This window comes from Zophobas morio, unplaced genomic scaffold, assembly GCF_036711695.1.
Source record: "Zophobas morio isolate AGI-343-1 ecotype UQ-CSIRO unplaced genomic scaffold, CSIRO_AGI_Zmor_V1 ptg000028l, whole genome shotgun sequence".
In the NCBI taxonomy this organism is placed as follows: Eukaryota; Metazoa; Arthropoda; class Insecta; order Coleoptera; family Tenebrionidae; genus Zophobas; species Zophobas morio.
The window spans coordinates 3,155,986-3,170,970 of record NW_026972133.1 but is presented as its reverse complement, the minus strand read 5'-3'; the positions used below and the strand labels follow the sequence as shown (position 1 = coordinate 3,170,970).

At 29.9% G+C, this 14,985-nt stretch overlaps 1 protein-coding gene across 2 annotated transcripts; it reads right to left on the bottom strand.

The window, feature by feature from the left end:
- Nucleotides 1-1,939: 1,939 nt before the first annotated feature.
- On the bottom strand, nucleotides 1,940-14,713 carry LOC135137072 (popeye domain-containing protein 3-like). 2 transcript variants are annotated; one of them, XM_064066608.1, is made up of 6 exons: nucleotides 14,574-14,713; nucleotides 3,122-3,262; nucleotides 2,894-3,075; nucleotides 2,615-2,854; nucleotides 2,298-2,559; nucleotides 1,940-2,240 (listed from the first exon to the last, which is right to left on the bottom strand). In XM_064066608.1, exons 1-6 carry the CDS (start codon nucleotides 14,695-14,697, stop codon nucleotides 2,020-2,022), a joined length of 1,170 nt encoding a protein of 389 aa, XP_063922678.1. In that variant the 5' UTR covers nucleotides 14,698-14,713; the 3' UTR covers nucleotides 1,940-2,019. The 2 variants fall into 2 exon arrangements, with proteins under 2 accessions (XP_063922678.1, XP_063922679.1); XM_064066609.1 differs by lacking the exon at nucleotides 14,574-14,713 and adding an exon at nucleotides 14,438-14,520.
- Between the last annotated feature and the right edge of the window lie 272 nt (nucleotides 14,714-14,985).

Below are 14,985 nucleotides of genomic sequence, written 5' to 3'. Positions count from 1 at the left end.
AGTAAATCTAAAAGAGGAACAACACTTGGGCTTCCAAGTTTTTCAGGAGTAACAGGGAGGGTTTTTAATGAAGTAGAAGTCCCACACTCCCCTGTGGAATTCAGAATCTTCCCACGGGGGTCTCTTTAAAATTACCTTTCCTCCAAAGAAAAAAAAATTAAGCCAAGTTGGATCAAAATTCAAATTAAAGTCTTTTCAGATTGGGTCTGAACAGTTTTGATCACGTCAGATCATGTCAAAATACGTACGATTATGTCAAGGATAGATTACAATTACATCAAGTCACGTTAGGTTAGCTTAGTTTACTCCAAGTCTGTTCAAGTCACATTAGGCCACTTCCACTTCGATCAAGTCAGGTTATACTTGGTCAGTCAATGTTAAGTCAGAACAGAATACTTAGAAATGGAAATAAAAGTGAAACAGATTTGGACTTCCAGGAGTAACAGGGAGGGGTCGAATGAGGGAGCTTTTGAAGGTTTAATCTCCTTCAAAGGAGAAAAAATAATCAAACCAAGGCCAATAAAGTTACATTAGATCATGCCAGATCAGGTCAGGTTAATCCAGGTTGTTATGTTAGGTCAAGTTAGGTTATACTAAGTTACTCCATGTCAGGTTAGAGTACAACAGAAGTAAAAATCAAAGAGGAACAAGACTTGGACTTCCGAGGTTTTTTAGAAGTAAGAGGGAGAATTTTTAATGAGGTAGAGGTCTCCCAGTCCTCCATGGAATTGAATGTCTTCCTTCGTAAAGCCTTTGAAACTTTTTAAAGGTTTGCTCTCATCCAAATGGGAAAAAATGTCAAGTCAAGTCAGATAAATTCCGGATAAGTCATTTCAAATCATGGTGAAGTATGGTGAAGATATTAATTTGTATTGTATAAACTTGTTTTTAAATTTTAATGTGCTCTTTAAACATTAGTGTGTGAATGTTGTATTACATCGTGTTATTTTTTAGATTAATCTCCTAATGATGTCAGATAAAACTGCCAGAGTTAAATTTTTTTTGACGCAATTAAATATCCTCCACTCAAGCACCAAAGATAACAAAACGGTAGATAATAAAATACACAAAATTACGGTTATCTATAAAAATAATGTTTGGGATCATTGCCTGAATATAAATTTATCCACAAAGATAATTTACAGCCTAACCTCAAACATGCCACTGAAAGTCGGAATATAAGAAGTTAAATAGTGGGGGTTCTGGTTCACTTCTTCCGACCAAATTTAGTGTAACATAATAATCTTTAGCCATTTTTGTACACTCATATCAATAAACACTAAATTTCATTTAAGAGTGCAACACCTCTCTCTCCCCTAAAGACCCAATTTCCTTCCTCAACCCCCCAGTCCGCCCCTGCCCCCACACTCCGAACCTTCAGAACCCAAGCACGACACTCGCTCATCCGGAAAAGCGCTTTCCTGCCGCCACCTCAGACACTTTCCATCCCGCCTCGAATCAGTCCATGGCGCCCTCCCGCCATTCGCCCTCTGTAAATTTAATGCTGCAGCCCGTTGGCCTTATAATTCTCCGGTTACGATTCTATAAAATTCTGTACTCGTTTAACCCGAATGTGCTATAAATTTTAATGTGTCACATAAAGCGGCTGATTGGGACGCCGGCGTTATTAAAAAAGTGGCTTTTGGCCTATTTTTTTTGCCGTCGGGGAGGAAATTGCATTCGAAACTCCATTTCCAGGCCGGATGGAACATGCACCTTTAGCCGGAAATGGGTTTCAACCGCGGGCATGTGTTCGTTAAGGGTGATTATTGGAATGAGTGACGTCACGGGAAGGGGAAGGTCGTGGTTGCTGATAAGGAGGGAGGATAGTGGTGGATGAATTAGTGAGGGGGTGGTAATGACGGGATTAATATTGAGATCGGTGTGGGTTATTTAGTGTCCAGTTGATTATTCATGGCGGGTTGTGGAGATTATAAAATTCTATAGTGTTTACGAATTTATTGGCAAAGCATTACAAACATGAACATTTAGTTAATTTAACATGGAAACAATTATAACTCAGTCCATATCTACAATTTCACAGCTATGGTACTTAGAACTCGTCTCCAGCCAGCTCTCCACGTCGTTGGAAGTCAGGTCATCACTCGAAGGAAGCTCAGTCAACGGTTCCATCTCGCTTAAATAGCAGTTCTGGCTAAGATTCCCGTTTTCTTTAAATTTCTCGTACGACCTGTACCGACTACTGTCATTGGAGAACGCCCCAGGAGACAACGGACAAGCTAAAACCACCCAAAATGAGCGACTTGGTTCACCCAAAAGTACCAAAATTATTGTACCTTCAGTCTTTTTGGTTCTGATGGGAGATTTGTACTCTCCACTGGAAGTCAAAGACGAAGTGATACTCGGAAGCCGAATATCCAAATGTGAACCCTTTGCCGTCACAATTTTGTTATTCATAGCGTAGAGCTTGGTAGCGATGTCTCTAGCGATTAAAGTCGTGAGTACCGTTCCTACGTAGGTGTCTTTGACGAAGAGGTACTCCAAAGCAGATCGTTGCCAGTACAAGTACCTGCAGGTACTTGCAGCCACAATCGACACCTACAACACCCCCAGATTAAACCACTACTTTTCCTGTAAATTATTTAGTACCTACTTTAAATTTGTCGTCTACGGTGTTCCTGCTGGACTCAAACTCCGGCGAATCCAGAAACTCGCACGGCAAAATCGGGTGCAGGAACTGGTTGTCCGACAAAACATTCACCTTCCCGGACAAAAGCAGCCCCAACCGGTCCGTCCGGGTCAAATTCTGCACAGCGTAGGCCTCTCCAGCGTGCAGAGACATAACCTGGGCGAACTCCGCGCTCACCATTCGCTTGAACTGCAGCCTGGAAAGCTAACTTTAGGTTAAAAAAAGTACACTTTTTCGCGGTACTTTGAAGGGTTCGAAGAGGGCGTGGTAGGCTTCTTCCAGTTCTGGGTCGAACTTGACCGGTCGGAGTTGGTACAGGATGTGGAAAACTTGGGCCATGTTCATGAGCATGAAAGCGAAGTTCCAGGTGAAGACGTCTGGAGCGCAGATTATGTTCCAAGCCCAGGCGGAGAAGAGCATCAAGCCTGGAAGAAGAGGAGTGAAGGGGGGTCGTGGGGGGCGGGTGCCTACCGATGATTAGCCAGGAGTGCATGAAGAGGACGCCTTTTTTCGAGCAGGTGGAGGAGTAGGCGAGGACGAAGCACATGTTAGCCATTTGGAAGAGGATGTTCTGGGGGTCTTTCCAGTAGTCGCACCAGGGCCACCATGTTTCTGCAAAAAGTGAATTTTCTAGCATTTCATAAAAATTACTAACTACTGAGTGACTATCAATGATTGAAGCAAACTTTTTTGTTGGCAATTCTGAATTATTGGCAGCCATGCTAGTATGTCATTCACAGTTGTCAATTTTGACAACAAAAGTATTGATCATTTGAGACGATGGCAGGTATTGACTTGGTGTCATAAATGTCAATTTAAAGTCAGGCATGCCATCATTTTTTTTAATTATCCCTTGTAAATTTGTTTCTATTTTCCAGTTTTATTTCGTAAAATTTTTTATCATCCTTTCAATTTTCAACTTTTATCGCATTTCTAACTTTCTTCATATTTTATTTCTTGAATTTCAAATCATGGAATTATTTTGTTTCTTCTACTCTATCTATTTTGATTTGTTTTCAATTCTGTCTGGATATTTTTCCATCATTTTTCGCTTTTTTCATTTCACTTCAAAATTTTGTTTTTGTTTTTATTTTAGCAAGTATTGGCCCCGCCCACCCACCCTTTATTTTCTTCGAACGTATGCTATCTGCCAAAATCAGTCTTATTTTGGCAGGTATTAGCCCCGCCCACCCACCCTCTTTTTTCTTAGAAAATATGTCATTTGCCAAAAATCAGTTTTCTCTTAGCAGGTACTAATCCCACCCACCCGCCCTGTTTTCTTAAAGGGATGTGATTTGCCAAAATCAGTCTTTCTTAGAACGTATTAGCCCCGCCCACGCACCCTCTTTTTACTTAGAGGGATCTCAGTAGCCAAAATCAGTCGTATCTTAGCAGGTACTAGCCCTCTAAGAAAATAAAGGACGGGTAGGTGGGGTTAGTACTTGCCAAAATGACTAATTTTGGCAGATGGCATACGTTCGAAGAAAATAAAGGGTGGGTGGGCGGGGCCAATACTTGCCTAGATAAGACTAATTTTGCCGAATAATATACCCTCTAACCGTCATTTTCTTAAAGGGTATGTCATTTGCGAAAATCAGTCTTTCTTACCAGGTACTAGCCCCGCCCACCCACCCTCTCTTTTCTTGGAAGATATGTCATTTGACAAAATCAGTCTTATCTTAGAAGATAATAGGCCCGCCCACCCACACTTACTTAGACTGAAAACCGAAAAATACAAACATTTAAATATTGAAAAGCTGAAAAGTCAGAAATTGAAATATTTAGTGACGACGACACGAAAAATTGAAAACTGAGTCCAAAAATTGGAGAAATGAAAAATTTTAAGAATGAAAAATTGAAAGAAAATAGAAAATCAGACAATTAATAATCGAAAAATTCAAAAATTGAAAACTGGATAAGTGAAAAATTGAACAATGGAGAATTGGAAAACTGAAAAATCGGAAATTTGAAAATCCAAAAAGTGAAAAATCAAAAATATAAAAACTGAAATATTGAAAATTCGAAAATGAAAAATCGAAAAACTTAAGAATCAAAAATTCGAAAATTGAAGATTGAATAAATGATAAATCGAATAATGTAAAACTCAAAAACGGAAAAATCAAAAACTTGAAAATCCAAAAATTGAAATATACATATGTAGAAACAACGGAAGATTGATAATCGAAATATGGAAAATCGAAAAACGGAAAATTAATAGACCGGAAAATCGAAAACTTGAAAGTCTAAACACTGAAAAATTTGAAAAATTCATAAATTGAAAACTCAAAATTTGGAGACATGAAGAATTTCAAGCTTTCAAAAAATTAAAAAAAAAGCTAAAATTAAATTACCAGAAACAGAAGAAACAGGAAATTGCTAGATGGAAACATTGAAAAATCGAAAAATCGAGAAAATCGAAAGTGTTTAAATTTAAAATCGAAAATTTGAAAAATTCGAAAACAGAAGACCTGACAAATTGAGAAATTGAAAAGTGGAGAATTATAAAACTGAAATCTAGAAATTGGAAAATTTGAAAAATAGAAAACTGCATAACGGAAAATTTGAAAATCGAAAAATTGAAAAATGGGAAATGCAAAAACTGAAGAATCGAAAAATTTTGAAAATTGAAATATTGAAACATCGAAACTGAAAAATCCATAAATTGAAAAATTGAAAATTCGAAAAGTTGAATAATCGAAATATTCAAAGATCGAAATCTGAAGAATAGAAAAACTGAAAAATGGAAACCTGAAAAATCTAAAATTCGAAAAATCGAAATCTGGAACTCCAAAAATCTGAAGAATCGAAAAATTGAAGAAAATACAGGGTGGGTGGGCGGAGCCAATACTTCCCTAGATAAGACTGATTTTGCCAAATGATATACCCTCTACCCTTCATTTTCTTAGAGGGTACGTCATTTGCGAAAACAGTTTTAATGATAATAATTCGAATAATGTAAAACTCAAAAACGGAAAAATCAAAAATTTGAAAATCCAAAAATTGAAATAAGTATATGTAGAAGCATCGAAAAATTGAAAATCGAAATATGGAAAAATCGAAAAATGGAAAATTAATAGACCGAAAAATCAAAAACTTGAAAGACATTGAGAAATTTGAAAAATTCAAAAGTTGAAAAACATTGAAAAATCGAAAAATCGAGAAAATCGAAAGTGTTTAAAATTAAAATCGAAAATTTGAAAAATTCGAAAACTGAAGACTTGACAAATTCATAACTTGAAAAGTGGAGAATTATAAAATCGAAATCTGGAAATTGGAAAATTTGAAAAATCAAAAAATTGAAAACCGAAAATTTGAAAAATAGAAAACTGCATAACGGAAAATTTTTAAATCGAAAAATTGAAAAATAGGAAACGTAAAAACTAAAGAATCGAAAAATTTTGAAAATTGAAATATTGAATCATCGAAAATCGTAAAATCCATAAAGTGAAGATTCAATAAATTCAAGAATTGAAAACTGTGTAAATGAAAAAAAAAATTCAAAAGTCGAAATCTGAAAATAGAAAAACCGAAAAATGGAAACCTGGAAAATCTAAAGTTCGAAAAATCGAAATCTGGAAAACCAAAAATCTGAAAAATCGAAAAATGGAAAATTACAAAAAGGGACTAATCAAAAACCTCAAGTCCAAAAATTGGAGAAATGAAAAATTTTAAGAATGAAATATGGAAAATTGTAAGAAAATAAAAAATCAGAAAATTAATATAATCGAAAAATTTAAACATTGAAAACTGGATAAGCGAAAAATTGAACAATGGAAAATTGAAAAACGGAAAAATCGAAAATTTGAAAATTTAAAAAGTGAGGAAGCAAAAATTTAAAAACTGAAATATTGAAAATTCCAAATTCAAAAATCAAAAAACTTAAGAATCAAAATTCAAAAATTGAAGATTGGATGAATAATAGATAAATCGAATAATGTAAAACTCAAAAACGAAAAAATAAAAAACTTGAAAATCCAAAAATTGAAATATATATAGGAACATCAAAAAATTGAAATTCGAAATATGGAAAACTCGAAAAATTGAAAATTAATAGACCGAAAAATCAAAAACTTGAAAGTCTGAAGATTGAGAAATTCGAAAAATTCAAAAGTTAAAACATTAAAAAATCGAAAAATCGAGAAAATCGAAAGTGTTTAAATTTAAAATGAAAATTTGAAAAATTCCAAAACTAAAGACGACAAATTCAGAAATTGAAAAGTGGAGAATTATAAAATCGAAATCTGAAAATTGGAAAATTTGAAAAATCAAAAAATTGAAAACCGGAAATTTGAAAAATAGAAAACTGCATAACGGAAAATTTTAAAATCGAAAAATTGAAAAGTGGGAAATAAATGCAAAAACTGAAAAATTGAAAAATTTTGAAAATTGAAATATTGAAATATCGAAAATTGAAAAATGGATACTAACCCCGCCCACCCGCCCTCTATTTTCTTAGAGGGATCTCATTTCCCAAAATCAGTGATGACGAAACGAAGAATTGAAAAAATTGGAAAACAAAAAAATCAGAACACTTAAGAATCAAAAATTCAAAAATTGAAGATTGGACAAATGATAAATCGAATATTGTAAAACTCAAAAACGGAAAAATCAAAAACTCGAAAATCCAAAAATTTAAATTTATGTACAAACATCGAAAAATTGAAAATCAAAAAATGGAAAATTGAAACACTGAAAACTGAGTCCAAAATTTGGAGTAATGAAAAATTTTAAAAATGAAATGTTGACAAATTGAAAGAAAATAAAAAATCAGAAAATTAGTAATCGAAAAATTCAAAAATTGAAAACCGGATAAGCGAAAAATTGGATAATGGGAAATTGAAAAATGGAAAAATCAAAAATTTGAAAATCCAAAAAGTGAAGAATTAAAAATTTAAAAATTGAAATATGAAAATTCGAAAATAAAAAATTCAGAAAACTTAAGAATCAAAAATTAAAAAATTGAAGATTGGATAAATGAATAAAATCAAAAACAGAAAAATCAATAACACGAAAATCCAAAAATTGAAATATATGTAGAAACATCGAAAAATTGAAAATCTTAATATGGAAAAATCGAAAAATGGAAAATTAATAGACCGAAAAATCAAAAACTTGAAAGTCTGAACATTGAAAAATTTGAAAAACTCAAAAGTTGAAAAACATTGAAAAATCGAAAAATCGAGAAAATCGAAAGTGTCTAAAATTAAAATCGAAAATTTGAAAAATTCGAAAACTGAAGACTTGATAATTCAGAAATTGAAAAGTGGAGAATTATAAAATCGAAATCTGGAAATTGGAAAATTTGTAAAATGAAAAAATTGAAAACCGAAAATTTGAAAAATAGAAAACTGTATAACGGGAAATTTTTAAATCAAAAAATTGAAAAATGGGAAATGTAAAAACTGAAGAATCGAAAAATTTTGAAAATTGAAATATTGAAACATCGAAAATTGAAAAATTCAGAAAGTGAAGATTCAATAAATTCGAAAATTGAAAACTGTATAATTGAAAAATCGAAATATTCAAAAATAGAAATCTGAAGAATAGAAAAACTGAAAAATGGAAACCTGGAAAATTTTAAAAAGCATCGAAAAATTGAAAATCGAAATATGGAAAAATCGAAAAATGGAAGATTAATAGACCGAAAAATCAAAAACTTGAAAGGCTGAACATTGAGAAATTTGAAAAATTCAAAAGTTGAAAAACATTAAAAAATCGAAAAATCGAGAAAATCGAAAGTGTTTAAAATTAAAATCGAAAATTTGAAAAATTCGAAAACTGAAGACTTGACAAATTCATAACTTGAAAAGTGGAGAATTATAAAAACGAAATCTGGAAATTGGAAAATTTGAAAAATCAAAAAATTGAAAACCGAAAATTTGAAAAATAGAAAACTGCATAACGGAAAATTTTTAAATCGAAAAATTGAAAAATAGGAAACGTAAAAACTAAAGAATCGAAAAATTTTGAAAATTGAAATATTGAATCATCGAAAATCGTAAAATCCATAAAGTGAAGATTCAATAAATTCAAAAATTGAAAACTGTGTAAATGAAAAAAAAAATTCAAAAGTCGAAATCTGAAAATAGAAAAACCGAAAAATGGAAACCTGGAAAATCTAAAGTTCGAAAAATCGAAATCTGGAAAACCAAAAATCTGAAAAATCGAAAAATGGAAAATTACAAAAAGGGACTAATCAAAAACCTCAAGTCCAAAAATTGGAGAAATGAAAAATTTTAACAATGAAATATGGAAAATTGTAAGAAAATAAAAAATCAGAAAATTAATATAATCGAAAAATCTAAACATTGAAAACTAGATAAGCGAAAAATTGAATAATGGAAAATTGAAAAACGGAAAAATCGAAAATTTGAAAATTTAAAAAGTGAGGAAGCAAAAATTTAAAAACTGAAATATTGAAAATTCCAAATTCAAAAATCAAAAAACTTAAGAATCAAAATTCAAAAATTGAAGATTGGATGAATAATAGATAAATCGAATAATGTAAAACTCAAAAACGAAAAAATAAAAAACTTGAAAATCCAAAAATTGAAATATATATAGGAACATCAAAAAATTGAAATTCGAAATATGGAAAACTCGAAAAATTGAAAATTAATAGACCGAAAAATCGAAAACTTGAAAGTCTGAAGATTGAGAAATTTGAAAAATTTAAAAGTTGAAGAACATTGAAAAATCGAAAACTCGAGAAAATCGAGTGTTTAAATTTAAAATCGAAAATTTGAAAAATTCGAAAACTGAAGACCTGACAAATTCAGAAATTGAAAAGTGGAGAATCATAAAATCGAAATCTGGAGATTGGAAAATTTGCAAAATTAAAAAATTGAAAACCGAAAATTTGAAAAATAGAAAACTGCATAACGGAAAATTTTAAAATCAAAAAATTGAAAAATGGGAAATAAATGCAAAAACTGAAGAATTGAAAAATTTTGAAAATTGAAATATTGAAACAATGAAAATTGAAAAATCCATACTAACCCCGCCCACACGCCCTCTATTTTCTTAGAGGGATCTCATTTGCCAAAATCAGTCTTTCTTAGCAGGTACTAGCCCCGCCCACCCACCCTCTCTTTTCTTGGAAGATATGTCATTTGCGAAAATCAGTCTTACCGTAGCAGGTACTAGTCCCGCCCACCCACCCTCTCCTAGACTGAAAAGCGTAAAATTCAAACATTTAAATATTGAAAAATTGAAAAGTCAAAAATTGAAAAATTCAGTGATGACGAAACGAAAAATTGAAAACTGAGTCAAAAATTGGAGAAATGAAAAATTTTAAGAATGAAATATTGAAAAACTGAAAGGAAATAAAAAATTAGAAAATTAATAATTGATAACTGGATAAGGGAAAAATTGATTAATGGAAAATTGAAAAACGGAAAAATCGAAAATTTGAAAATCCAAAAAGTGAAGAATCAAAAATTTAAAAACTGAAATATTGAAAATTCGAAAATAAAAAATCCAAAAACTTAAGAATCAAAAATTCAAAAATTGAAGGTTGGATAAATGATAAATCGAATAATGAAAAACTCAAAAACGGAAAAATCAAAAACTTGAAAATCCAAAAATTGATATATTTGTAGGAACATCGAAAAATGGAAAATTAATAGACTGAAAAATCAACAACTTGAAAGTCTGAACATTGAGAAATTTGAAAAATTAAAAAGTTGAAAAAGATGGAAAAATCGAAAAATCGAAAAAATCGAAAATGTTTAAAATTAAAATCGAAAATTTGAAAAATTCGAAAACTGAAGACTTGGCAAATTCAAAAATTGAAAAGGGGAGAATTATAAAATCGAAATCTGGAAATTGGAAAGTTTAAAAAATCAAAAAATTGAAAACTGAAAATTTGAAAAATAGGAAACTGCGTAACGGAAAATTTGAAAATCGAAAAATTGAAAAATGGAAAATGCAAAAACTGCAGAATCGAAAAATTTTGAGAATTGAGATATTGAAACATCGAAAATTGAAAAATCCATACTAGCCCCGCCCACCCACCCTTTCTTTTTTTGGAAGATATGTCATTCGCGAAAATCAGTCTTATCTTAGCAGATACTAGGCTCGCCCACCCACCCTCTCTTAGACTGATAACCGAAAAATTCAAACGTTTAAATATTGAAAAATTAGAAAGTCAAAAATTGAAAAATTCAGTGATGACGAAACGAAAAATTGAAAACTGAGTCCAAAAATTGGAGAAATGAAAAATTTTAAGAATGAAATGTTGAAAAATTGAAAGAAAATAAAAAATCGGAAAATTATAAAATTGAAAACTGGGTAAGCGAAAAACTGAATAATGGAAAATTGAAAAACGGAAAAATCGAAAATTTGAAAATCCAAAAAGTGAAGAATAAAAAATTTAAAAACTGAAATATTGAAAATTCGAAAATCAAAAATCAAAAAACTTAAGAATCAAAAATTCGAAATTTGAAGATTGGATACATGATAAATTGAATAATGTAAAACTCAAAAACGGAAAAATCAAAAACTTGAAAATCCAAAAATTGAAATACATATATGTAGAAACATCGAAAAATTGAAAATCGAAATATGGAAAAATCGAAATGGAAAATTAATAGACCGAAAAATCGAAAACTTGATAGTCTAGACACTGAGAAATTTGAAAAATTCAAATGTTGAAAGATCAAAATTTGGAAACATGAAGAATTTCAAGCTTTCAAAAAATTTAAGAAAAAACGTAAAATTAAATAACCTAGAAACTGAAGAAACAAGAAATTGCTATATGGAAACATTGAAAAATCTAAAAATCGGGAAAATCGAAATTGTTTTAATTTGAAACCAAAATTTGAAAAATTCGAAAACTGAAAACTTGACAAATTCAGAAATTGAAAAGTGGAGAATTATAAAATCGAAATCTGGAAATTGGAAAATTTGAAAAATCAAAAAATTGAAAACAGAAAATTTGAAAAATAGAAAACTGCATAACGGAAAATTTGAAAATCGAAAAATTGAAAAATGGGAGACGTAAAAACTGAAGAATCGAAAAATTTTGAAAAATAAAATATTGAAACATCGAAAATCGAAAAATCCAAAAAGTGAAGATTCAGTAAATTCAAAAATTGAAAACTGTATAATTGAAAAATCGAAATATTCAAAAATCGAAATCTGAAAAATAGAAAAACTGAAAAGTGGAAACCGGGAAAAATCTAAAATTCGAAAAATCGAAATCTGGAAAAACAAAAATCTGAAAATTAGAAAAATGGAAAATTACAAAAAGGGATTAATGAAAAACCTTAAAGTGCAAAAATTGGAGAAATAAAAAATTTTGAGAATGAAGTCTTGAAAAAGTTAAGGAAAATAAAAAACCAGAAAATTAATAATCGAAAAATTAAAAAATTGAAAACTGAATAAGTGAAAAATTGGATAATGGAAATTTGAAAAACAGAAAAATCGAAATTTTGAAAATCCAAAAAGTGAAGAATCAAAAATTTAAAAACTGAAATATGTATTGCAAATGTGAAAATAAAAAAATCAGAAGACTTAAGAATCAAAAATTTAAAAATTGAAGATTGGATAAATGATAAATCGAATAATGTAAAACTCAAAAACATAAAAATCAAAAACTGGAAAATCCAAAAATTGAAATATTTGTAAAAACATCGAAAAATTGAAAATCGAAATATGGAAAAATCGAAAAATGGAAAATTAATAGACTGAAAAATCAAAAACTTGAAAGTCTGGACATTGAGAAATTTGAAAAATTCGAAAGTTGAAAAACATTGAAAAATCGAGAAAATCGAAAGTGTTTAATTTTAAAATCGAAAATTTGAAAAATTCGAAAACTGTATAATTGAAAAATCGAAATATTCAAAAACCGAAATCTGAAGAATAGAAAAACTGAAAAATGAAAATCTGGAAAATCTAAAATTCGAAAAATCGAAATCTGGAAAACCAAACATCTGAAAAATCAAATATTACAAAAAGGGACTAATCAAAAACCTTGAAGTCCAAAAATTGGAGAAATGAAAAATTTTAAGAATGAAAGGTTGAAAAAGTGAAAGAAAATAAAAAACCAGAAAATTAATAATCGAAAAATTAAAAAATTGAAAACTGGATAAGTGAAAAATTGGATAATGGAAAAATGAAAAACGGAAAAATCGAAAATGTGAACATCCAAAAAGTGAAGAGTCAAAAATTTGAAAACTGAAATATTGAAAATTCGAAAATAAAAAATCAAAAAACTTAAGAATCAAAAATTCGAAAGTTGAAGAAAACGGAAAAATCAAACACTCGAAAATCCAAAAATTGAAACATACGTAGAAACATCGAAAAATTGAAAATCGAAATATGGAAAAATCGAATAATGGAAAATTACTTAAAAGTCTTAACTTTGAGAAATTTGAAAAATTCAAAAGATGAAAATTCAAAATTTTAAGACATGAAGAATTTCAAAATTTCCAAAAATTAAAAAAAAACGTAAAATTAAACTAGCTAGAAACTGAAGAAACAAGAAATTGCTAGACGGAAACATTGAAAAATCTAAAAATCGGGAAAATCCAGTGTTTAAATTTAAAATCGAAAATTTGAAAAATTCGAAAAATGGAGACTTGACAAATTCAGAAATTGAGAAGTATAAAATTATAAAATCGAAATCTGGAAATTGGAAAAATAGAAAACTGCATAACGGAAAATTTGAAAATCGGAAAATTAAAAATGAGAAATGCAAAATCTGAAGAATCGAAAAATTTTGGAAATTGAATATTGAAAGATCGAAAATTGAAAAATCCATAAAGTGTAGATTCAATAAATTCAAAAATTGAAAACTGTATAATTGAAAAATTGAATATAGAATAACAGAAAAATTGAGAAATGGAAAAACAAAAAATTAAAAAACTGCAGGATTGAATCCCGAAATATTCAAAAGTGTTATTTTATTCTTCAACTTCTTGAATTTCAAAAATAATTTACCAGATGTATCGGGGAATTATTTTGTTTCTTCTACGATATCTCTTTTCATTTGTTTTAAATTCTACCTGGATATTTTTGTATCAGTTTTCTTTTTTTTTTAATTCACTTAAAAAATTTGTTTTCGTTTTTCCTTTTTTTTGTCAAATTTTATTGAGCCGGAATTTTCTAGCACTTCAAAAAAATGACGTTAACTACTATCTTTAATTTATCTCAAGTAAAATGTTCCTATTTATTCCAGTTTTATTTTATTAAATTTTTTTTCGTTTATATTCACTACTTTACAATAAAATTTTCATCGTTTGTTTTTCTTTTTTTGAGAATATCTTTTGTATAAAAATTAATTGTTTTCATATTTTTAATTTATTTTATACAACTTTTAAATATTTTTCTATTTTTCTTGAAACTTTACTTCTTTCTTCAATTTCATATTCGGGATTTATTTTTTCCTTCTAAGCTATCTCCTTTCAGCTCATTTAAATTCTTAGGTTTTGCATCCTTTTTCTATAATTTTATTCCTCTTCCAATATTTATTTTTTGCTATCTTCTTTCTTATTTTTTTTTCTTAAAATTTAAATGCGAATTTCAGATATACGTCTTATTCTTTTTCTCTACTCGACTAGAGAGGCAGCAGAAAATGTTTACATTATTTTTTCTAATAATTAATTTTCTCTTTTAATTCTAAATTTGTGTTGACAATTTGCTTTAATTAATTTACATACATTTTTCCTCTTGTGTTGCTATTACTACGAAAACGTCGTTATTTTTATATTTACGAAAACACCAAAATTAAAATTAAGACAAAAAATCTTTGTCAAAAAAATTAAAAAATTTTCTTTGACTTACAGTTCTGGAAGAATATAGAAAGTAGTCACCGTTCTATTTTTCAATTTTTGTTGTTTTTTCTCTAAGAATAGAACTTCGAACTCGGTTAAAATCGCCATGAATTCTACAAAAAAATTACTACAAAGCCAAAACTTACTAGAGGGGATGTTGTAGGTGAAGTTCTTGTTGTCAAGAGGCGAGGACGAGTTGTGGTCCCCGGTCCCAACGATCAAAATGTGGGGTCGCTCTTCATTGTGTTGCAGTCCCGTGAACTCCGGCATGGTTCTAGGGCTTTCAAATGCCACCAATCGATAAAAGCGCGCATGAGCTTGCAGCTTTCGCAGATTTCGTTGCCAAAGCTCCGCCCAAGTTCTGCAAAACCGGCACAGGTGGCGCAACCGACACCGCCAAATTCAACTATTCGAATCAGGCGGCCAAAATTTCGATTTTTCCAAAAAACGACCAGATTTTTGAAAAATCAACAACTGAATCAAACCTGACTTATCAATGAAACCCCAAACTTGGAAAATGTTTATTGAAAAATCCGTCGTTCAACATAGATGACATAT